At 37.8% G+C, this 26,301-nt stretch overlaps 2 protein-coding genes and 1 pseudogene across 4 annotated transcripts in view; all 3 read right to left on the reverse strand.

Moving 5' to 3' along the window:
- LOC129765172 (membrane-associated guanylate kinase, WW and PDZ domain-containing protein 1) overlaps positions 1–26,301 on the reverse strand; it is a 50,355-nt gene that overhangs the window by 13,644 nt on the left and 10,410 nt on the right. For both annotated transcript variants that reach the window (XM_055765097.1, XM_055765098.1), the window contains 2 exons: positions 23,225–24,674; positions 9,522–11,931 (listed from right to left, as the gene is read on the reverse strand). In XM_055765097.1, the coding sequence (XP_055621072.1) occupies positions 9,522–11,931; positions 23,225–23,739 (2,925 nt within the window). In that variant the 5' untranslated portion in view covers positions 23,740–24,674. The remainder of the gene's footprint in view (positions 1–9,521; positions 11,932–23,224; positions 24,675–26,301) is intronic.
- LOC129772167 (U4 spliceosomal RNA) lies at positions 538–703 on the reverse strand (annotated as a pseudogene).
- On the reverse strand, positions 4,897–5,792 carry LOC129765173 (uncharacterized). Of its 2 annotated transcripts, none has more exons than XM_055765101.1 (2): positions 5,213–5,792; positions 4,897–5,150 (listed from the first exon to the last, which is right to left on the reverse strand). In XM_055765101.1, exons 1-2 carry the CDS (start codon positions 5,739–5,741, stop codon positions 5,134–5,136), a joined length of 546 nt encoding a protein of 181 aa, XP_055621076.1. In that variant the 5' UTR covers positions 5,742–5,792; the 3' UTR covers positions 4,897–5,133. The 2 variants fall into 2 exon arrangements, with proteins under 2 accessions (XP_055621076.1, XP_055621075.1); XM_055765100.1 differs by having other exon boundaries at positions 4,897–5,157.

The following is a 26,301-nucleotide window of genomic DNA, read 5'->3' on the forward strand; positions in this document are numbered from 1 at the left end:
TGATTCTATTTATTATTGATATCATATCACAACGAGTGGACTCAGAAGAAATACTAGGAAACCTAATTTTTTACGCACCGATTAGGAACCTGAGAAACCCTAACATTTTTTACATAGATTATCGAAGAACGAATTATGCCAAATATAGTCCTATTAATCTTATGATGAGCCTCTGTAACGAACACAGTGAAACAATTGATGTAACCATGTCAAGGTCAATGCTCAAAGACTATCTGAATAGCATAAGATATCGTTAAATTTCACTGTAATATTTGGGCAGCATATTTAGTCTACGCTGGTTTGACGAAATAAATAAATAAAAAAAATTGATTCTGTAACTTGTTAAAATCGTCTTTTAAATTAAACGAATAAATTATCCAGCCAGCTCTCTTTAGATTTTTAGTTTTAAGTAAGTAGTTTTAAGTAGTATTAAGAATGTATCGGTCTACAATTTAGATTGACGACAATAAAAATAAAATAAAAAATAAATATAATATATAATATATCGAAACATATCGAAAACCGGGTGGCGAAAAGTTTTCGTCAAAACAAAAAAAAACTATGGCTGGGTTATACCTATGTTATAACCGCAAGGTTGACGTAGAACTGCCGTTGGCTTAGTAATCATTTGTTTTTTTTCAATTAGCAATAATCGCACCTCGGATGTTCCTCATTGGGTACGATATCGCCGCTGCGCAGAGCTATCTTTTATATGTATGATTAAATTATTGATTAAACTAATGAATGAATGAAACAATTTACGAATTCAATTGCAAACAAATTCCAATTTAGGTCAATTCATGCATAATGGTAGTGGTTATCGAAGCAAATAGTTATCAATATTTTGCCTAATCATCAAACGGTATGCTTGAAAGTTCAGTGAGCCGGTGACATGAAGGGATATGCAGTCTTGAATAACCAAGTCAAAGCGTTGCATTTGTACTCGCTTTTGTAGACCGTGTGAGCAAAACCATTTCCGAAGTGTAAAAATGCATGGGAGTATAAAAGTACTGCCGAGATCAGCAATGCCGATTTTCCCAACTTATTGGTTTCGGAATCTGTGTTGGGAAAACACATTCCGGTTTGCAAACAAAGTATAGTAGAGTACAAACGTACTCGCAGCTTGCATCTCATTTGCAATGCCAATTTTCCCACGCTCCATAGTTTTGAAATCCGTTTTAGGGATACATTCCGATTTGCAGAAACGCAAGCGAGTACAAAAGTACCCGCTGCTTGTATCTATTTTGCAAGGCCGATTTCCCCAGTTTCCATGGTTTTAAAGTCTGTGTTAGGGAAACATTCCGATTTGCAAAAGCGCAAACGAGTACAAAAGTACCCGTTGACTGCATCTCATTTGCAATGCCTGTTTCCCCAGGCTCCATGGTTTTGAAGTATGTGTTAGGGAAACATTCCGATTTGCAGAAATGCAAGCGAGTACAAAATAACCCGCTGCATGTATCTATTTTGCAAGGCCGATTTCCCCAGGCTCTATGGTTTTGAAGTCTGTGTTAGGGAAACATCCATTCATTCCAGCGATGGTATCTCGATCGTTGCGCAATTATAACTGAGTGGATTTCCGAGCGTCACTCGCTTTATTTCAATAGCCTGTTTGAGAGCAAGAAACAAGTTTTTGAATAAAAAAGTAACAAGTATAGAGCGCGTACACATTTTATCTTTCGAATGAAGTGTTCATCATATCATTTCGTTCGGTTGTTTAGGAGCTATTAACGCTCAAAATCTCGTTCTCCGGCGTAACGCTTTCGTTTTCGTAACTTTGAACTTACACCCCAGTATAGAAATGAGAGACGTAGTCCTACGTCAAAAATGCATGGGTTATAAAAGTACTGCCAACTTCCATGTATCTGCAATGCCGATTTTCCTAACTTCTTGGTTTCGGAATTTGCAGAAACGCAAACGAGTACGGAAGTACCCGTAGCTTGCATCTATTTTGCAATGACAATTTCCCTTGGTTCCATGGTTTTCAAATCTGTGTTAGGGAAACATCCCAATTTGCAAAAACGCAAACGAGTACGAAAGTACCCGCAGCATACATCTATTTTGCAATACCGATTTCCCCAGGCTCCATGGTTTTGAAGTCTGTGTTAGGGAAACATCCATTCATTCCAGCGATCCTACCTCAATCGTTGCGCAATCATAACTGAGAGGATTTCCGAGCGGCACTCGCTTATTTACCGATTGGTGTGATTTCAATAGCCTGCTTTGAAAGCAATTTTAAGACTATTGAAACAAGTTCTTGGATCAAAAGGTGACAAGCATAAGACGCGTAGATATTTTATCTTTCGAATGAAGTGTTTATCATACTATTTCGATCAGTTGTTTAGGAGATATTAACGCTCAAAATATCGTTGCTCCGGCGCAACGAGGAAATATTGCAATGTAAGCACATCCTGTTCTACGGAGTACAAATAACATACTTGCGATTGCAAATCGCAGTCCTAACCCTGCTACGAGCGAACAGCATTCTTTCTTGATGCTGAGAGGTTTTACAGAAGTTGAAGTAGTACGATACATAGAAAGAATGGTTATTCTGTGTTTTACCACCCTGTCTGCAGACGTGTTTGTAAAACTTTTAGTTCGAAGAAACTCGTTCAAAGTTCCTTTTATTTTGGTAAAAGCCCAAGTGCAATAAAAAGTGATTGTGTGGAATCTTCTTTCATTTTTCTTTCTCACGCCAATCATCATGCTAAATACAATTGATCACACATATACACACTTGTGAAAGAATTGCACTTGAGGAAGAATTTTAAACTGTAAACTATAAACTAATCGGTGGTTGATGGTTATTTTTTACAATCTAAGAACGTTTCGGGGAATCATTGTTGTATAACATGCTGGTTGAACAATATCGACAAGAAAACAAGTCGCAGGAAGTTCCTAGAAATCCTTCTAAAGGGTGTGTCACATCAAATTGCATCACGGAAAAAACGCTGTAGAAAATCGCCCAGTAGACCGATCCTTTTAAAAATTTTAGACAGTAAAATAAAAACTATTAAACAACTTTTGGCATTTTCTTTTAATTCCTACTTCGAGCCCAAGCCCGTATGCTCGCACCTTCCTCTTTACCCCGTCCATAAGGTTCTGTACAACGTCAGGTTGTAGTTTTTTTTGAACAGAAATCCATTTTCTCTTGAAGTCCGCCTCCGATTTGACAACTTTTGGGTTCATCCGGAGGGCCTGCTTCATAATCGCCCAATATTTCTCTATTGGGCGAAGCTCCGGCGCGTTGGGCGGGTTCATTTCCTTTGGCACGAAGGTGACCCCGTTGGCTTCGTACCACTCCAACGCGTCCTTTGAATAGTGGCACGAAGCGAGATCCGGCCAGAAGATGGTCGGACCCTCGTGCTGCTTCAATAGTGGTAGTAAGCGCTTCTGTAGGCACTCCTTAAGGTAAACCTGTCCGTTTACCGTGCCGGTCATCACGAAGGGGGCGCTCCGCTTTCCGCGCTTGCCACACCATGTACTTTTTGGCAAACTTGCATAGTTTCTGCTTGCGAATCTCCTCCGGAACGCTGAATTTGTCCTCTGCGGAGAATAACAACAGGCCCGGCAGCTGACGAAAGTCCGCTTTGACGTAGGTTTCGTCGTCCATTACCAAGCAATGCGGCTTCGTCAGCATTTCGGTGTACAGCTTCCGGGCTCGCGTCTTCCCCACCATGTTTTGCCTTTCGTCGCGGTTAGGAGCCTTCTGAACCTTGTATGTACGCAGGCCCTCCCGCTGCTTGGTCCGCTGGACGAATGAACTTGACAAATTCAGCTTATTGGCGACATCCCGGACCGAACTTCTCGGATCACGTCTAAACTGCTTAACTACGCGCTTGTGATCTTTTTCACTGACGGAGCATCCATTTTTGCCATTCTTCACCTTCCGATCGATGGTTAGGTTCTCGAAGTATCGTTTTAGTACTCTGCTGACCGTGGATTGGACGATTCCCAGTATCTTACCGATGTCCCGATGTGACAACTCCGGATTCTCGAAATGAGTGCACAGGATTAATTCACGACGCTCTTTTTCGTTCGACAACATTCTTCCAAATTTACGAAAAATTGACAGTGGAGCATGGCCAACGTGATCTATACACTCTTATCTGATTATAAGCGAAAGCAGAAGATATAATTCCTAAAAATTAAATTTCTACAGCGTTTTTTCCGTGATGCAATTTGATGTGACACACCCTTTATATCATCTTTTTATGTCCCATCAAAAATTAAATTCTTTGTTTATCAAGACACATAGACGAAGAATATTAGAAATATACAAACTTGATATTGCGGAACCTAATCTGGTAACTATCTAGAAGATCAATATACATTCTTCTCTTCGAATAAAGACCCAAAAAACACGCTACAACTGCATGAAATGAAAAAAAAAATATGTTTGTCTCGAGTATGCAATTATAGTACGTTCTGATTCATACACCAATGAAACCTCGATTGATACGTTTGTATGTTATTTTACAGCTCTTTATACTTTCATGAATTATATTCAGTTGCTTATTTTCAATTAATAACAGGAAAAAATCGAATTTCGTTATTTGTGTTGGAGTATCAAAAATTACTATGTTTTGAGGAGGTCGAATTAGATGACGATTAAAACTGAATGAAGACGAAGAAACAATATTTTCTGGAGTTTTTCCATTCAATCTTACCCTTGTCTTCAAATAAATACCAATAAATCCAACAAAAAAATACACAATAGCAATGTTACAGAGAAGTTCAATTTTCGGTCTATGGCACCGTGCGTGAGTATACCAGTTATGATTTTGCACGCGAGTACAGGAGTGTTGAATACCGATTGATTCCGAAATGGAAGTCAAATAAATAATTGCGTAGTCTTACGTCAACCGTGTTTTGGGTACCATTCCCCATGGTTTTTTTTATTAATCATTCTGTTTTTGTAGAAAAAATAAAAAAAGTTATTGACCATATTTGAATACATGAGTTAGAATATAAATTTACAGCACGTTTGAAAGGAAGATCGAAACAGTTTCAGAATCAAAATTGTCTCCAATGTTGTTTTTGGCTTGCTTCATCCAAATCGTTGCCTTAACTCAATACGGCTTGGATTCGATGGTTTGGGGAACATTTTCGCCGGATAGATTTCGAATATCGGTGTCACGACGCACGGTACACTGAAAGCTGGAATATTTTTAAAATCACCTACTCCATAGACGTGTTTCAATAAACATCTCACCATTTTTAACACCATCTTTGATCTTTGATAGAACTCTGCTCCGCCTGTGCTTCTCGCTAGGCTTCCTCTCTGGCGAAGCTGATCGATCATTTAGGATCTCCGCCGCCAGAGAATCATTTCGCATTGCAGCGGCTACTTCTTCCGCTTTAACGTAGCGATATTCTTTGTTTCCTAGCTTCACATTAACAACCAGATCTTGCGTTGCATCTTCCCGTTCCCACCCTGTCGTGGCTAAGATTTCGCTAACCCGTTGGATGGATTGGTAACATTTTTTGATGTTCGCCTCTAGCCTGGCGAAGGAATCATGAAAATCGGATTCGACACGAGTCATCTTCGAGTCGATTTCCAACAACCGCGAGTGGATTATGTGGAGGGTATTTTCCTGTAGCATTTCCCTGTGATGCTTGGTAGAAGAAGGTGCTGATGACATCGATTCGTTTTTTCCGGTTTTCGAATGCAGGTGCTTGCAAGATTCAAAGCTAGTCAAAGACGACATCGATTTGAGATGTGGAAAAGCCTTGTTGGACATTCTTTTTTTTCTTGCTTTCAGTGAGACGATAAACTGGACCGTACTTCGAATTTGGAGTGATATTTGTTGTTCTGAGCAAGGGTAACTTGATCACAGCTTTGTGAATGTAGAATCCCAGGTGTGTAAAAGTTGATTTTACTATTATCGTCAGTAGTAGATAGATTGAATTGATACCAATCGAATAATCCCGTTTCGAACATTAATGTGTTAATGTGAATTGAATTGTAACGAAAAGTTGAATTATATGAAAGGAAATATAGACCAATGCTCGTAGATAGTTGGATAAAAGATAGAACCGAATTGAAGTAGTTGTTGCTGAAGAATTGAAATAGAAAACTAAAATGTAAGGAAAATAATTATGTGTACGTATGTTATCAAAAAATGAAAATAATTACAGCTTTGAGTGCTTGAAAGTAACAGTACTCTAAGTTTTTTTACGAACGAAATACAAGTCCTGTTAGGTCATCGAAAAGGAAAGGAACCATCGGTGCCTCTGTCTGATATTCATGCAAAAACGATTCAACTATTGATGCTACCGTAACTCAAAAAATCAATTTCGGTTCCAGCAGCATATCATTCACAGCATTGGCGACAATCTCGAAGACTTTTGACCGGAAAACTGATGCAAAGTTCCATTTTAAGTTTGGAGCTTTTCTTAAGCTTATTTTCCTCTTGTTTCTTTACCTCGCCGACAAACCGTCTGAGGCGTGGTAGCGTTTGAACTGCACGTCCTGCTACACGTTCATTTTCCACCCAGCGAACATCACAAAACTTCAACGAAAATCTAGTTAAACCCGTCACGGCTGTGTAATCTGCCCTTCTCAGAGGAAAAAGTCATTCAAATTACATTAGGTTTTTCCAGGCCCCTTCTTGGAAGTGGAAATCCAGAACCGTATGGAGTTCGCATCTACACCAAGGTTGATAATTTCGCACGACAGGTTGATGTAAGTTCTTGAACCTCGTGTGTACATTTTCTTAAATATTTTCCAGTTTACTGCTGGGCTATCCATGAAGAAAAAGAAGGTCGCTTGCTTAGAAGGTCGTAACGCGCCAATACACATACAGTAACATTTTAGAGCGTCACAAAAAAACACTGAGCTTAAAACCCGATTTCGTGAAGCAATTCCCGACTTTTTCCCGATGGATTTTGATTCCCGACTTTTTACCGCATTTCCCACTTTTCCCGAATGGGTGGCCACTCTGCAATACGGATCAAAGCCGTTTTGTTCGTATAACTGTACCCAAACTAACGTTGTCAGAAAGCATTTCATTTTCGACAGAAAACATGCCATTTCGTGCCTTGAAGCGTCAAATAGGCAAATAATGCCATCTGTCCCCCAACGCTTTAAAATGTTTGTATGTATGGAAGCAGACATTTTTTTCTTTTTTCTTGTTTCATCTCTTTTTGGGATTGCACCCAAAAAAAAAAAGTCCAAACGACGACAACGGGGATCGAACCAAGGCCGGCTAGGACGCAAGACTGTTTTACACGACCATGCTATCCACATGGATAATGATGCTGCTCGGCAAATGTGTGATAATATTGCACCTGATAATAAAGTGAAGTTGGAAAGTATTTTCTAAGAGTGAAAAAGGAGCGCAATATTTATTTTTTCCATAGCACATAGCTCAGATTGCAGTGAAACTATTTATGGCAGAATTTTAGTCTAGAAATTTGAAAAAAATAAAAAAAAATCTTTCATATTTCTGTAGTTTAGGTATTCAAAAGTCCTAGAAAGGACTTATTGAAAATCCTATTGTTTATCGAGTTAGAGCCATTTTAGTGATGCGGTATTCAACCTGATACGGCCATAACAATGAACTTCAAACACGTTTTTCTCGAAACTAGTTTTTTTTCAAACTGACGTACACGATATCTCAAGTTCTACTGAACCGATTCATGTCGAATTCATATGGATACAATCCGCAAACTTCTCTCTATCGCATGAACCTATAAAAATTTTACTATTTTTAAAAAATAGAGAAACGTAATAAAAAACGTCCATAACATAATGTACAAGCACATCGTAACAAACGTTTTTGACTAGCGGCATCTTTACTGATTCAGAATCTGTTCGATTTATTTGTTTCAGATAACCAGAAGGGCTGGAGGCGTGTACGCCATGGCACAACTTTTTTTCTAACCCTGTATAATATTTTTTCTTCGTTCAATTCTTGTTTTATTGTTGAAAGAAACGTACCCCCTTAAACAACTTTGCATACTTGAAATAAAAAAAAAAACGTTTTGGAAATGGGCTCAAGTTCTTTCCGTAATTTTTTACAATAACGTATTTTTGTAAAATTGAGAAAAAATAAATTATGAACAGCCCGTACAATAACCCACAAATTATCAATACATCAGAAGATGAGCACTTCTACAGGGGAAGAGTTTTGCTACCAACAACTTTTTCTTCAAGATAGCGACATAGTTCGACAAAGTTTAAGATGATTCTAAAAATGGACCTTCGCCAAAAAGCCAATCTCAAATTCAACTTCAATCACTCCTGACATTTGTGGGTGTAAATTTTCGTGATTAGTATTTTCTTGACATGTTTCTAAATAGAAAATAGATTGTGCAATATGTCAATCACGAGAATTTACACACTTAAATTTCTCGAGTTAAACATTAGTAATAATTATTAAAAGAAAACAGGGAATGTTGTTTTTTGAACTTTTTGCCTGTAGCAGTGTCCTTCTTCCGATGTATGGATGACTTAATGGTTATCGTATAAATTATTCATAGAATTTAAAAAAAACGTTTTTAAAAAATGAATTTTAATTTTTGAAATATTTTTGAAGTGATTATTTTTAATTTGCTTGATAACCCCAAATGAAAATTTAAACAATTTATTACATTTTATTTTTCGACCGCCATTTATTAGTTCTTATAGTTTTTAAGTTAGCATTTTTTTTTGCAAAAAGCTCAAAAATTACAGAAAATTCAAACCGTTAGGATCTGAGAAATTTTAGTTAAGGAATGGAATTTCTGAAATCGTTTAATTTTCTTTAAAAAATATTAAACACAATAAAAAAAATCACTGAGAAAAATTATTTTTATTTTTTTTACAGGGGAAAAGTTTTTTTAGCCAAAATTTTTCCATGTTTTTTTTCTGAAAATAAAACAATTTATTCTATTAATTTTGTACACATTTTTACAATCTAGTTTATGTTAATTTATTAATTCTGAGTAAGTTTTATGTTTTCTCTGTGATCTAAAAATATATAAATCTTTTGTGAATGATTTTGTTTCAATAAAACATGAAAATTTCGATTAATCTTTTTTCGGAAAAAATCACCTGTTTTCATCTGATTGTCAGCACTTCGAAAATACTCAATAGTGAAAAAAATAAGATAAACCGTCTCCCTCGACTATTTCTCACGTGGATATCAGAAATCGAAACAAAACCTTGCTAGCGAAGACGCGAACTTGCTAATAACTCAAATTGACATATTATTTGCAGATGGACACAAAAAAAAAGCATCATTCCCCAATGCCGACGACCAAAACAATGCATCAGGGAGGCAGCTTTGCCGTGATTATTATATAAATAGTTCTGCAATGAATCACGCACACTGGCGAGAGAGAAAGAGCAGCAGCCAGACAACGATGATGACTCATCTCATATTCTTGCTGTATCAATAATGTTGGGAAACAACCGGTATTTCGTGAGGCTTTCGTCCTGCATACCGGGCGGCGATCGCATTCCACGCAAGTTATGCGCGCGACTCATTCGTAGTAGGTTATATACGGCATATTGGTGAATTATAGAAAGCACTCACCACATTAACTCCGTTGATATTCAAAATCTCATCGCCGGAAGCGATCCGCGTGTCTTTATCCGCTGCACCGCCAGGTACGATGTGTCCAACGGTCACCTGGGAACCCTCCTCGGTGCCGCCGACTATTCGAAAGCCAAAACCAAGCGCCTGGCGCTCCAGTGTCACCTCGGTCAGGGTGTAATCCTCCAGTGGAAGAGCACCGGGATACATTGGACCACCACCGTACATTTGGGGCGAGTGTTGGCTTCCGACCGGACCCCGCCAGCTGGGAGGCTGTGTCGGATAGTAATGCTGATCGAACGCTGACGGAGGTTGCGATTGATGCTGTGGCGGCAGTGGCACCGGGGCTTTGTGGTGATGATATAAATTGTCGTACTGAGGTTGCTGCTGCTGCTGTTGATGAAGAGAACGCTTGCGATCCATCAGATACTCGTTTAGGCGTTTGCCGATATTGTCGCTCATCTGAGGAGGGAGCTGATACGGCAGTTGCTGGAAATGACTTGGATTATTCGCGTAACCACGATTGAGTGTTTGCTGCTGATATATGTGCTGTTGGTGTTGATGTTGCTGTTGGCGTTGGTAATCCTGACAATCGTAACAAAAACAGTTTTCATGATGGTAAGTTGGTTGTAGGGGAACAGGATTTGGTCCATAACCAACATGACTCGTGGCGATTGGAGGCACAGGAGGCGGAGGAACAAGTGGCGGAGAATATAACTGGTTATAGCCGTGGTTGTAACTCGGTTGATGTTGGAGATGACTTCCGTGGTCGTACTGAGTTTGATGATTGTGATAGATTGTATCAGTCGTACTATTGTTGGAACTGCTTATTGTTAGCTCTCCCAATCTGTCCGCAAGGTTCGAATGCTTCTCCGAATGATACTGCTCATCGTTGTTGAACGAACCAATATCGTTGGCAATAGAATCATTATCATGAGAGCTGCTGTTGGATTTCATGTTCAGATTGAGATCCATTTTAGGATCGTTGCTATTCTTATTTACATCCAATTCAATATCGTCCGTATTCAGGTCAGATAATGGCAGAGATGGAGTTTTTGCTCTAGCTCTAGTATCTACCAAAGGTGTTTTGGGTCGCGTTGGAAGAATTTCCTTCGCTTGAGTGCTATAAAGATCCGCCGTAGGCGTCTTACTCCTGAACAAACTATTTCCCCCGATTCCATACCCATCCTTCTTCAGTAATCCCCCACCGAACTTAGCCATCTCGATACTTTTCCTTAATTTATTCGTCATTTTGCTGCTGCCCACCAACAAAGCCGATGGTCCTCTCTGAACCTTAAGGGTCGTCTCTATATTCTTAGGACAATCCTTCAAAACTTGCACTACCTCATTGTGAGACATATCCTTAACAGGAATGGAATTTATGCTCAATAGAATATCCCCCTCCTGTAAATTCTTACAACACTGTCGATCCAGAATCTTTTTCACCTTCTGACCGTAAGAACTATCCGTTATCGTAAACCCAAACCCGGTATCACTCTTCACAATATTTATATGTAGTATCTCCGGTATCTCGAATGGATTGTCCTTATTTTTGTAATGCTGCTGGTAGGGATGAGTGTCACTAAAATACACGTCTCCACCATTTGCAGTGGCACCACCGGATTGAATTTTCGCCAACGGATTCTTATGCTGGACATCTCCCGGGTCCATGAAACCTCCCGTTTCCAGAAACTTCAGATCGGACTCGGTCATTGCCCCATTGTTCAAACCATCAACTGCAATCGTTGTTACAACCTCCGTGTTTGGATCATTGGGATCAAACGGCAGTGGATAACCCCGACAAACATCCAGATGCACCTCTTCGCCAGGAAGTATCGATTGAAATATATTCACCATCTCATGGTGTGTAAACCCGAGTACACAAATATCGTTCACATAAACCAACACATCGCCCGTCTTCAGCTTGCCGTCCATCCAAGCCGGACCATTCGGTACGATCGATTTGATCTGCAGAAACTCCTCCACATTGTCGTCTCCACCAACAATCGTAAACCCAAGTCCTCGGGTTGATTTGACCAGCGTTGTCATCAACCGTTCCCCTCGCAAGTTTGCGGGATTTTTGGTGAAATGATTTGGCCGTCCAACACCGTTTCCCGCCTCGATGTGTCCGGTGGTGCCATTGGTGTTGTTGTAACTATTTAGCCCCGAAGAGGTGGCGGTACCCACCACCGTCATGTTCGGGTTTCGTTCGCTCATCCGTTTGGCCTGCAAGACCGGATTTTCGTACTGCGTCTTCCGGTTCACGTGATCGATGTAATAGGTGCCGTAGTGTGGATCGCAGATCTTCTCCCACCCGTACGGCAACTCATCGTCCTGACAATCGGCGAGGGATTTCTTCTGGAATTTGGACAGCCGCGGATCGAGCCAGTGCGATGTGCCCGTGTTGTGGCTGGAAAGAGAGTGAATAAGAGGAAGAATTATGAAAAGAGTTTTGTATAAAACAGAAAATACTGTTGTAATTTTAATAATTTAATTTTAATAAGTAACATATTTTGTTAAACGTATTGCTCCTTGAAGTTTACAGTAGAATGAACTATGAAAGCAAAGTATTGATATGTAATCTCTTCGAACTTGAGCTTGGGAAGACTGTACACTGAGTAGCTGATCTACGTAATTGACCTGAACCATCGAAATTGCACAAAGAACACACTAAAAAAAATCTTCACTCTCAATGTGATTTAATTTTGAAAAGTTGTGCGCAATCCTCTGACCCACCCCACAAAATTCCGAAAATCAGAGCGCAATCTTCATCGCAAAGCATTCAATTCAAATCAGTAAGTTCCTCTACCACTACCACCCTGTAATTCGAAGTTTCATTACAGAAACATAGATTTCTCCGAACATTTTGACAATTCATGATTTGGTTAAAAGCTTGACAATTTACTTCGATGACAACATATTGGGTTGGGGAAAAAGAAATGTCGTATATTGTCAATATATGGCAACACTTAAACATATCTTGTGTTGTACTTATCGCATCGGGTCATACTATACAGGGGTACGACTAAAACGTCAAATCCCTTATATTGCCAGTGTACCCAATATTGCTGCGGTTTACTGACATTTTGGTTCAATCAATTACTGTTGTTTACAACTCGGTCCGGTTATATAGTCGAATAGTGGCTAACTTTAAACTCCATATTAAATGTGAACACCTCCATGTGAAACCGAAATATGAAAATCGCTCATGCAGTTAGAATAAAGCAGCGCATTTTTCGATTTCAATCCTCGTAAATGATATGTTGATAAACAAATGACGCCATTTTGATTTTGATTTTGGGTAGCCTATATTCAATTGATGTCTAACCCCTGATACTATACGGCTATTTAAAGACGACAACCTGTGCTACAAGTGTCGTTTTGACAGTGTTGTGATTGTCCTTTTCAGTCTCAAGTTATAGCGCGTCAAAGATGGAGTCCACCAAGCAAGAAATTCGCCTTATTTTACGTTTTTACTACCTACGAGGTAAAACTGCAACGAAGGCGGCCGAAAAAAATCGTGTAGTTTATGGACCCGATACTGTAACGATTCGCACAGCACATCGTTGGTTTGATCGATTTCGTTCTGGTTGTAGTGGCTGTCGAAGATACACCCCGTACTGGTAGGCCAATCGTCGTGGAAACCGATAAAATCGTTGAAATTATCCAAGTAAACCGGCATGTGAGCACTCGCTCGATTGGCCAGGAACTGGGTATAGACCATAAAACCGTTTGGAACCATTTGCAGAAGATTGGATTCCATTCACTATGAACTGCTCAACTATGGCCAGACCTCCAACTCGGTTCTCTACTGTGAGCAGCTTGACCGTTTGAAGCAGGCGATTGACCAGAAGCGGCCAGAAATGATCAATAGGAATGGTGTTGTTTTCCACTAGGACAACGCTCAGCCTCATACATCTTTAATGATCCGCCAGAAGCTACGGGAGCTCGGATGGGATGTCCTATTGCACCCACCGTATAGTCCGGACCTGGCTCCAAGTGATGTCTTCCGGTCCATGCAAAACACTCTTGGTGATACTAAGTTGGCATCAAAAGAGGCTTGCGAAAACTGGCTGTCTGAGTTTCTTGCAAATAAGGAGGGGGAGTTTTATGAGGGGGGATAATTAAGTTGTCTCAATGGCAACAAGTTTGCGAACAATATATATTTGACGGCGCATATTTGACATAAATTGGTTAATTTTAAGAATGTTAAATAAAACGTCAAAGCGTCAGAAATACGACATTTATTTTTCCCCAACCCTATATCCACAGCAGTGGAACTCTATACAATTCACTGACTAAAAAGTGTCCACATTTTCATCTCTTGTTTACGTGAAGAATATATTTTTTTCAGGCGCACTTGATTTGAGAGTGTATGGATTTCTAGCTGTCTTGACGCAAGGTCTTTAATGAAGAATGATAAGATGGGAAGGTTTATATAAACATGTTTATAATAACATTTTAAAAGTTTATTTAAATATTAATATTGCCCTTCTTTAACTATTCAGTGCAATTTTATCAAAATTTGAAAGAGAAATTAAAAAAGGAATGTTTTTTTAAAATATTTTTCTGAGATGCTTTAAAATTGCGACAAGATTGAAATTTGGTGTGAAATAGTGAATTGTGGAAAATTAAGTGGCAAATTTTAAAATAAAGTTTTTCTGTAGAATTTAATTTCTGAGTATGTTTGAATGACAGATTGAAGTTGATTCATAGAAGAATAAGATTTCGTTTGATATGTCGATTTTTGAAATCGACTCAATTGTTGAAAAGTTATGACATTTTGGAAGAAATCTTACTTACTTAATCAGCAAAAGGCCCCAGTGGCATGTACTGTACACAAACGTCGTCTCCATTCACATGAATTTTATATTTTTTTCCAATTCTTAACTTCCAAACTTATTCCAAGGATCAACTTATAATATCTTTCTATTAATCCGTAAACATGCCTTGTAGTAACTTAAAAAAAACTCATAAACGACAAAAAGAGTCTTCGATTTTATATTTTTGATATATTTTTTACAGTTTTACTGTACACATTCACTTATTGGCGCTTTTTTAGTTGGAGTGCTTTTTAATTGACGGTTCGCTAGTTGGAGCACGCGCCAATCAAAAAGCAATCATCCGTCATAATTGTATGTCAGTTTTACTCTGTTGTTCCAATGCCATTTTTATTGAAGGGGTCTTTGAATGTTAAACTCAAAAAATGAAGACACAGTATAAAAGTTTTTAGTTTTGCAGTTTATTTGACAAATATTTTTGTTTAAAAATATATATAAATATATATACATATATAAAGTGAATCACATCTACTATTCAAGGAAGTTAATGATATTCATATTTTCTAGTATCAATCCAAATGCAGTAATCCTAATTATTATTGCCGCACTAAAAGACATGAAAGACAACAAGAGAAACGCGAACTTTGGAATTTGTGAACTATTGCAGTATTACTTGAGCCATTCCATACCAAACTGATATAGTGGTTTTCAGATCTTCGTGAAAATTGGTAGCTTGTTTTCGTTATGGTAAAACATTGAACCTGTATTTTTTTTTTGTGATTCGATTTTATTCACTTTCTTCCAAAAATGGCTTTTATTAAAAACTCATAACTTTTGAACCACTAAGCCGATTCAGATGATCGATACATCAAATTGAAGTTAATTAGCTAGTCGTTTTTGAAAAATATGAAGCTTGCGAGAAATTCGAATCTTGTTTTCGTAATTATTGATTGTATCCATTTTTTAAAGTTTACATGGTTTCGGGACCAATGGCGCTATAATTTTCTATATTTTTTTCTTGAAAACTGAGGATTTTTTTTACACATTTACATTCTTTAGATGTGTTCTTTCTTTCTTTTTTGAGTTATAATTTTTAAATGTTAACCGATAGTTCGGAATATTAATTTCTTCCCCTTTTTATAACCGATAGTTCGGAATATTAATTATTTCCTTTTTCCAGATGATCGATATATCAAATTAAAGCCAATGATCTAGAATTTTTTGGAAAATTATTGCACTTGCGAAAGAAATGAAATGTTTTCGTGATTAATAATTGTATCTGTTTTTTATAGTTTACATGGTTTCGGGACCGAGAGCGCTATATTTTTTATATATATTTTTTTGAAATCTGAGGATTTTTATGTTCTTGAGTTATGATTTTTCAGAGCTTACATGTTTTTAAGATTCGTTCGATCATCCTGTGCGATTAGACAATATATTAGGCTGTCAAAAAAGTCCTGCGGTATTTCCGCGAGGTGTCCTTGTAAGCGCGTAGTTCTAGTTGTATTCATTGTATCGAGTCATACTTGTTGGAAAGGTATTTTTGCGCGCTATAATATAGTCCTTGACAGTGTTTTGTTTGGTTAAGTCGTTCGTGAGTTATAGTGTCGCAAATATGGAGCAAAATAAAGAGAAAATCCGACATATTTTACAGTACTACTATGACAAAGGCAAAAATGCATCTCAAGCTGCCAATAAAATTTGTGCAGTTTATGGACGCGATACAGTTTCCATTTCCACCGCACAACGATGGTTTCAACGTTTTCGTTCTGGTGTAGAGGTCGTCAAAGATGCGCCACGCTCCGGAAGGCCTGTCGTCGAAAATTGCCACAAAATCGCTGAATTAGCCGAGAAAGACCGGCATAGTAGCAGCCGTAGCATCGGCCAAGAGCTGGGGATAAGTCACCAAACCGTTATTAATCATTTGAAGAAGCTTGGATTCACAAAGAAGCTCGATGTATGGGTGTCACACACGTTGACGCAAAAAACATCTTTGACCGTATCGACGCATGTGAATCGCTGCTGAATCGCAACAAAATCGACCCGTTTCTGAAGCGGATGGTGACTGGCGATGAAAAGTGGGTCACTTACGACAACGTGAAGCGCAAACGGTCGTGGTCGAAGCCCGCTGAAGCGGCTCAGACGGTGACCAAGCCCTCATTAAAGGCCAGGAAGGTTCTGCTGTGTGTTTGGTGGGATTGTCAAGGAATAATCTATTATGAGCTGCTTCCCTATGGCCAAACGCTCAATTTGGACCTGTACTGCCAACAACTGGACCGCTTGAAGGTAGCACTCATGAAGAAGAGGCCATCTTTGATAAACAGAGGCCGCATTGTCTTCCATCAGGACAACGCCAGGCCACACACTTCTTTGGTGACGCGCCAGAAGCTCCGGGAGCTCGGATGGGAGGTTCTTTTGCATCCGCCGTATAGTCCGGACCTTGCACCAAGTGACTACCACCTGTTTTTGTCCATGGCGAACGAGCTAGGTAGTCGAAGTTAGCCACAAAAGAGGCCTGTGAAAATTGGCTATCCGAGTTTTTTTGCCAATAAGGAAGCGAGCTTCTATAACAGGGTTATTATGAAATTGGTATCTCGTTGGGAATAAGTCATCGAACAAAACGGCGCATATTTGGCTTAAAACAGATGATTGCATAAAATTATTTATGAACAAATGAAAATTCAAAAAAAATACCGCAGGACTTTTTTGACAGCCTAATATATGCGAATAGAATTCGCCTTTTTTGCAAGTGTGAAATTATTGACTTCAATTAACTATGTCGATTGTCTGAATCGGTTCAGTAGATCAAAAGTTATGAATTTTTGAAAAACGTCATTTTTGCAAAAAAGGAGAGAAATGCTTATTGACAAATCATAATCCAAAAACGGAGAACACATTTTTGGATATGTTATCTAAAAAAACCTCAGCTCTCGAGAAAAAAAAATATAGCGCCCTTGGACAATGAAAACTATAAAGAACAAATACGATCAATAATTAAGAAAACAAAATTATTTTTTTACAAGTTTTTTTCAAAAAAGACTAGCTAACTGGACAATTTGATATGTCGATCATCTGAATCGGTTTAGTAGTTCAAAAGATATGAATTTTTGAAAAAAGTTATTTTTGGAAAAGGGTAAAAACTAGATTTTTCGAACCACCCTAAAATGGAATGGGATCTAATATTTTGCGGTAAGGAATAAATCTACCAATTTACACGAAAATCTGCGAACCACTATATCGATTTGACTTGGAATATATATAACACTTAAAAAGTAGTTTGGTGTTAATTTCCCCGGCAACTAAAAAGCTGATTACTAGAAACTAATTGATGTTAACGTTTCATTACCTTGTAAATTCTAAATACAATACCAACAGAAGGTATTTAAAAAAATTAAAATGGCGTTCTACGGGGTGTGTTCGAAACTGAAAAAATGGAATTTATTCATAAATCATATTTTTATGTGGTTTTTCAAGCGTACATACATTTTTTGTTCGTATAATTATTGTATCATTCAATTTATTCCGATGAGAATGCTTTGAAATATTTCAACTGATGCTCTTACCACATTTCTATTTTTTTTATTCAATGTCCAATTTCTGTGGCGGAGCTTCATTCGTAAATTACACATTTGTCATCATTGGTGGAATACGACCATACATGTTGTTGTTATAGTACAGCAAGCTATGATTACAATACATATGGGTTTATTTTGATAATGCAAATATTAACGACATTATACATAAACCGACAGAAATGCATTATAATATTTGTCCACAGCACTTTCAGCGTCTATATGTATATTTTATTCAATTTTTAGTTCGGAATTTCTATCCCATTCGCCGTGTTTATCATGATGATGCTAACATTAATAACATTTTATACGAACCTCCCACCTTATATATATAATGTCTCCCACAGTTTTAGAGACATCTTAACATTATGTTCAATTTTTAGAGCGTAAACCATCTGTCAATTTTTTCACTGTTTATATTTTCGTGCCACAAATCGTTGCCACTTTTTTCACTCAAGTTCCACTTCTCTTCTCTGCCTATATCACTGATATCTGTCATCAATGAAATTATAAACTGAGCAATTTGACTCAAGCTGGCCCATAAAACGTGAAGTCAAGGTATTGTTATTTCTTGTAAATGTATTGCTAATCTACGTTACGAATTATTAAGTACGAATACGAAAAATGGATAGTGCTTCCGTGGCCGAGTTCGATTTCCTTCTGGTTGGGGGATTTTTCGTAAAAAAAAATTCTTCCGATTTGTCACAGCTTTCCACTCCAGATTGTACTCAAGGCGTGTTATTTGACATAGAAAACCTCAACTAAGTACTACTAATAAAAATGACGCATAGAATATCTACAGTCAATCGCAAAATTGTGTATACACATGGTACTTGACGATACTTTCCATTTATTTGATACAAAATATTTTTGATACATTAATTCTTTTGATGTATGTTAGTTACTCACACATTCGCAATAAAATTTCGCGAATTTTCTTTTTGGGTAATTATGTAACTCTAAAAGAACAAATTTCAATTCGGGGCATTGCAAAGTTGAGTGTACACCTTAAATTTCATCAAACAAACAAACCTTGTAAGTGAGATCATTGCAAATTAGGGTACTTCTTTGGTCAATGTGTAATGACAACACCCGACCACTGCTTGGGCAGTGTTGGTTTTTGTTTTTCATTGAGGTTTTATAATGTTTTTATTAAAATGATAAGTAAGAGAAAATAAATAGATATTGTTACACGTACAATGATAATTAGCAAGACTTGTAGAGGGAAGACATTGCGGGAAATAGCAGCTGCTGTCGGAAGAACCCACTCTACAGTGAAGAAAATCATATACAAGTGGAAATACGAAGAAATCATGGAAGATCTCCAGGTAGAGAAAGCAAATGGATCCTGTCTCCTGATAATAAACGGGTAGTTTGGCAAACATTGTGAAAGAAAGATGAAACAACCCTAAATCGACTATCGAAGTAGCCGGCACCATTGGAAGGCCTGTCAGCGCAGACACTGTCCGGAGAGTAACATCCAGGAACAATCTGAGAGGTCGTGTTGGTCGTAAAAATCTCTCATCTCAAATGTGAATATGAAAAAAAATTATTTTAGTTTGCTAAGATTATGTAAACAAACCTAAGGAGTTCTGGAACAAGGTCCTCTATACAAATGAGACGAAAACCAATGGCGAACAGCATATGTACTGCAGTGAAAAATGAAATCGAAAAAAATGGTTACGCATTTGTTCTACAATGATAAGATTGTCTGATTGAAGGTAATTTATTTAATTGGAATTGATTTTGACGACATTGATATTTATGTTTAGCCATTTTGTAAATATTAATGGATTTTCAGGTGGAAAATGAAAATGAATCGCCAAAATGTGGTTATCAAATTCGAGTAAAGATTGTCCGATTTGAGCTGACATCCCTTCGTAGATCAATATAATGGTGAGAAAATTTGTTTTTTTGAAAATTTTGAAGAAAAAAGGAAGAAAATCTAAAAAAAAATTGAGCAATTTGAAACTCCTCTCGAGCTTGGTAATCTGATAGAGTTTATTGCAAATTATAGATTGATATTTATTTTCTACTAGTTGACCTGGCAAACTTCGTCCTGCCCAACATTCATTTTTCGTTATCACATCCACATTTTCTTACTGAGCGCACGTTCATGGGTCCAATAGCAGAACTGTTCATTAATAGGTATTCTAATCTACCCTTTAAAATTACCTTTTACTCTAAAATTCCTAGTACTATCAGATTATTTTCAGACACAATTCTCGATTTTTTAACCACTCGCAAATAACATGTTTCTCCGTTACATGGAATAAATGTTTGATATGGAAAATATGATACGACAATAAAGACAGCCCTGAATCGGACAATTCCTTTCTCGAGTATTGCTCACATCAACACATTCGGTGATCCATTTTTATTTATATAGATAGAAGGCGATATAGGAGTGCGTTTATTCATAATAAAGTCCATTTACACATTCGAACGAAGATCAATTTCATTTCAGAAGAGGGAGGGGTGGTATACTATAGTAGAAACATTTCTCCTACCCAAAAACAATCACATCCCAAATTTGGCTCCATTTGCTTGATTAGTTATGCAGAAATTTGTGTTTCATAGTGTGTATGGCAGCCCCCCTAAGAGAGGGGGATGAGGTTCTAACCACCATAGAACTTTTAATGTACCCTAAAACCTCCACATGCCAAATTTCGTTTCATTTGCTTGATTAACTCTCGAATAATCCAGAAATTTGTGTTTCATTTGAATGATAGCCCCCCTTAGAGAGGGGGGAGGTGTCTCAAACTATCATAAGAACCTTCCCCGAACCCAAAAACCCCTACATACCAATTTTCATGTCGATCGGTTCATTAGTTTCCGAGTCCATAAGAATCGGACAGACAGACAGAAAAAAATCAATTTTGGGCAAGACAAAGTTAGCTTTTAGCTTTTAGTTTTTAGAAAATATATGTATTGGAAAAATCCCTTCAATTTAATAAAGTTTGACATATAACGATGCCGTGTTGCATGTCGCAGAATAATAAAATTTCATTTTTTTGAATTCAAATCTTTATTTTGGTAGATCTGACATGGCTCCCCTTCACATCAAACTTTGTTAAATTGAAAAAGTTTTTAATAGAAGGATATATAAAACAAATATTGAAAGGGACATGTTCTGGGTTATAAAAAAAATGTTAATATTAAATTCAATTTTTGAGTGACACTTTTCAACAGTTTGCTCAAAATTTATTCCCAACAACTTTGTTGCACATGTATTAGTCAGACAACTGGATTCCGAGTTACGATATATATGGGCCATGATAAATACATCAGTCGTAATTAAAATTGGTAATCTTAAATGTGTGAATTTAGGGTAGTAGAGTGAAGAGAGTTTTCGTGCCATTGGCGGATCACCATTGCACCCTGAAAAGACGTTGTTTAGTGCGCTTTATGGACCGGTGGAAACATTGGTACTTCTGTCATCAAAAATGATAACAATTAATAATGATCGCTACAAGGTTATGATCAGCGACTATTTTGGCCTTAATGTGATGAAACATATTGTTTCATCAAGACAGTACAGCGTGCCCCAATAGATTTATTGTAAGAAACGTTTGGCGAACGGAAAATCAAACGTAATGAACATGACGAACTTTGCATACTAGAAATATTCGAAAAATAATTAGACTACTTTTTGGAAAAAGCCAAATTTTTTTTCTTAATTTTTTACAAAAATTTATAACCTAAAAACTATGATACCTATAAAATTCTTGCATAGGATGAAATGTAGGAAATTGTTTAAATTTTCATTAAAAAATGCCAAAAATTCTAATCTTCTAATCTTATAGTTTTTAAGTTAAGATTTTCCGAAAAAAAAGTTGAAAAAACTCAAAATAAAAAAAAACCTACAAAAAAATCTATCTGACCTACAGAATTTTAGTCAAAGAATGGAATATAGGAAATTATTTTGGTTTTCATTAAAAATTATCAAAGAATTTTTTGGAAAAAAAACTCATTAAAAAAATATTTTGAATATTAAAATTCATTTTTCTCGAAAATATTTGCTTTTAAAATTCTGAAAAAAAGATATAAGTAGCCCTTAAAATTTCCAACAAGTTTTCCAAACATCGGACGATGGGCACATTTACATGGGAAAAGTCTTTCGAACAACAACTTTTTCATTTCATTTCTTTTTCTGAATTGTAATTTTTAAAATAACTTTTTTGTCAGCGAAATTTTTTTCCAAAAAATTTTTGATATTTTTTTTGTGAAAATTTAAACAATTTCCTACATTTCATCTTTTGACAATAATTTTGTAAGTATCATAGTTTTCAAATTATATACTTTTGTAAAAAATTTTAAAAAAAATTGTCTTTTTCCAAAAAGTAGTCTACTTCTTTTTCGAATATTTCAAGTACGCTAAGTTGCTTAAATGACCCATGTCTTTACACCCACAACGTTTCACTACTATCTGAGATGGTGCTGCCAACTACTAAGACGAGTTGGCATGAAATTCGTCACACATGAATAAGCTGCGGATGATTGATGTCTTGGATGATAACATTCGTCATGTTATCACTGATACATGTCCTCCATTGCTGCAAAAAGTAAGCGAAACTTTGACCTCCCCCGGGCTAGCCGATATGTCGGAAATAATGAATTGCCAAATGTGTTGCTAAGCGCAAAACTTGAGAAAGGATCGTCCCATTTAAGCTGTTCTTATTTTATTGTATTCGTCGCTGCCCATAGATCAATGTTACGGCGAGAAAAATTGGAAAATTTTGATGTAAAATTTGAAGGAAAATTTTGAAGTACATAATTCAGAAAGTATTGAACTCCCGGCCCCATGAGGCTAACGCCATATGAGCCTTTATAAAAATATATATTTTGGAAAAAAAAATAATTCAGAAAAATTTATTACTACAAAGTTCATTCGCTTTTAGCCTTGAAAATGGCCAAATAGAAGATCAATCAATGGATAGTTCTGGGATTGAACACACGAACGTTCGCTTAGTAAGAAAAGGTGGGTGTTCGAGAGAGATGACTCTAGTTTAATATATTGAGCTGGCGAATGTCGTCCAACCTAAAATTGGTTTCTTGTATGAATACTCTCGAAACGCAAATGAACCATCTACTTTATAATTGACACCATGTATCAATGTTTCAATTCAATTTAAAATTATATGTCTCTATAGAAACACACGGTACGTATGTATTATTTATTTTCAGAATGATGTATTTAAGGGTAAAGAAAAAATGAATTCAAAATACAATAAATGAAAAAAGTCCTGTGTCTACGAAGAAATATCTGTTTTAAATAGTCCCAGTCGATGGTTCGTGAAGTTTGATGTTTTCAAATTGCTGAAAAAAAAACAAAACTTGTATTACTCACTCGATAAAGTACACCTCTCCACTATCGGTATATGCCTTCTCCCATTTGGGCGGCAACGGCCCAAGTCCGTCATCCTCCTCCATCTGAGCCGTGGAAGATATATCCGATTTCTGATCGTAGAAAACGCCCGATCCGTTGTTTATTTCGACAGATTGCTGTGGCTGATGTTGTTGTTGTTGTTGCTGTTGCTGTTGAAGCTGCTGGTGATGCAGATGATTATGGCTGTGATGATGGTGATGATGATGGTGTTGATGTTGGGTCCCATTATTAATGATAGCCCCCGTTGGACTCATCATTAAATCGGGTCCTACATCCGTACCGTCGTCACTACATGATGCCTTTCCGATAGCGACAGAACCTCCGCCCCCAACACCACCGCCGTTGATGTTGCTGCTGTTAACACCCACTTTCAACAGATCTTTACCGGTTTCGGATTTCACACTAGCACTACTGTTACTTCCAGCGGCCCCTGACTCATTCATCTTTAGCTGGTTAATTTCACTTTTCTCTGTCATTGAATCGTGTTGTTTTTCCCCCGCAACGAAACTGGCTCGGTCACTTCTTGGTCACCACCATTACCTCCGCGCCGCACTCTAGCTTTTCTTGGCCGAAACGGTATGCGTGCAGGGTATTAAAAACCTTGTTGTATCAATAACACAGTTGTTTCCATACATCGATTCACACTAACACACTGTGCACAATTGGAATTCTTATTGTGAAAAAAAACGCACATTTAAATGCATTAACGGACGTAAACTCCGATGGTGTGTATTTTTAGCCACATTGCTTTATACGCTCTTTTTGGATCACCTTTTTTCGTATTATTTCTTCTACACACCGTTCCACAGCTTGCCTCATCTCGTGTGGCAGGCACTTGACTCTCCCGGGGGCAGGTTCTTCGACCGCTTTAATTCTATGGCATTGCTTCTCTCTTTCTCACTTTTCAACTGGCTTATGGATCACCTGTCGTCACATATATTACCTTTCCAAGGCGCCCTTTTTTCACCAACCTGATCACTTCTTTAGCACTATGACCGCTGATACTGGTTTACTTCGCATGTCACAACCGACTGACTGAGGCCAGCCCTCATCCACAACACACGCGAGATGGATGATGTTGACTGTGATGCACAATAAATGAGACGTTCCACTTCGTTCCACAACACAATCTGCTCAAATATGAGACGTGAATCATTCACCGCACGACACGTTCCAGGTGAAAACTGCGAACCTTCGCCAACTTCACTTAATCAGAGCAAAAAAAAAACACACACACCCGTGACAACACTTTGAATCCGCATTTGATCAGCTCTCTCCTTGCAAACAACATTAATTTTAAAAGGCTTGAAGAAAGCCTTCACACGTTCACGTGCGGCAGGTGGGATTATGATTAAGATTAAGTTTATTTCACTTCAAAAAACCATCCGAAACCGATGCCCGACTGTTAGGCCTGTTGGGAGAGAAGAAGAAAACACAATCATTCGATATGGAATCTATTTTCAACAAAACGCTAAATGAATAAATTTGTGGCCGTCGCGCAACAGAAATTATTTCAACCGTGGAGCTTTGTGGCAGCAGCGGTGCTGTTGTTCCGAACCGAGATAAATTCGTAATAACCGCTCTCTACATTCTGCAACACGGTTGCGCCTGTAGGTCTCGTGGTGCGAACCAACCACACCACGACACAGTGGTGAAATATAATATACCCTCAGCGGTGACGACCGTAGTCACTGTGGTTGTCGTCGTGTTGAACAGCCCCATTGATCTTTCCTTTCATTCATAAGCCTTCTCTGCTCCGGTCTAGGGATCCGTACATAGGCTTTTCCGCACATACATTACAGCAGAGGTTGCCAGATAGGCTGTCGGCTGTCCGTAGATCTACGAATTTTGCGTTTGATTTTTACGGAACTTGTATTGAAATCCATAAAAAAAACTATTCAGTTGCTTCAGTTTTGAAGGCTTATTTATTCGATGTATTACCAAAAAAAATCTGGCATCTCTGCACTACAGTAGTAGTATCAAGCATCGCGCCTCCTCATTCCAAGTTCCTCTCAAATGGCTGTTATGAACTAGATCACGATAAAACGCTATGTTTCGTCAACCTACGCTGAGAGGCGCCGCAACTGTATGTGAAACCCTGATCAGCCATCCATCAGCTATGGGCCCTCTCCTGTTCACTTGTTCGACATTTGTTAACTATGAAACCTCAGCCCGTTATCATCATGTTGTAACGTGTTTTCATAAGCACTGATAGCGATAACACATGTTGGGTAAACACACGATTGAATTCATCTATCTATGGCTATGGTTAAACATTTGCTGTGTTGTGTCACGAGCCAAAGGTTTGGCCCCGGGTTACGGGTTAGTGCGAAACTATGAAAAGCATTTAAAATGCACTTTCTAGCGGTGAATTATACTTGGCACATGAGGCCAAGCTGAACGAAGATGTGCTGTTTGAGGAGCTGGGACCGGTGTCAATTGATGTTATATGATCAGTTGTAGATTAATTTAATTTATTTTAGAGATTGTTAGCAGGTGTTAACGAGTGGGACCATTCTGAGCAGATACGAGAGTTGTATTGCATATCTAAATCACGTATATCAAATTATGAAATGCCATCATTGAGAATTATTCACTATAGACTTTCGTTCGGAGTTTCATAACATTTCGCTCAGGACGTGTTGACGAACATGTTGCCTTATTTAGGTGGACTAAACATAAAAATCCATTAGGAGACCTTATAAGTGGCAATATTTCGCAATCCGCCCTTATGAATTGACAACTGAATGTCCCGAAGCAAGAATGAAATTTAGATTCCTGATTTTTTTTAACTATGAAATTTAGCAGTTCACATAAGATATGATATCTGTAATCTAGATCGGATACAGTCTGCAGATTATTGACATCGAGAAATGACCAAACGGATGGAGATAAACAAAACTAAGACAGATAATTGAGTTTGATAAATTTCCCATGGAAGGTAATTATATTAGCTTACTTGCAAAAAAATTCTATGCTCTTGCGAGCGGCCTTCCGGCAGTTAACCGGAACATTTGCCATGGCAGACGCAAACATGC

This window comes from Toxorhynchites rutilus, chromosome 2, assembly GCF_029784135.1.
Source record: "Toxorhynchites rutilus septentrionalis strain SRP chromosome 2, ASM2978413v1, whole genome shotgun sequence".
Classification (NCBI taxonomy): domain Eukaryota; kingdom Metazoa; phylum Arthropoda; class Insecta; order Diptera; family Culicidae; genus Toxorhynchites; species Toxorhynchites rutilus.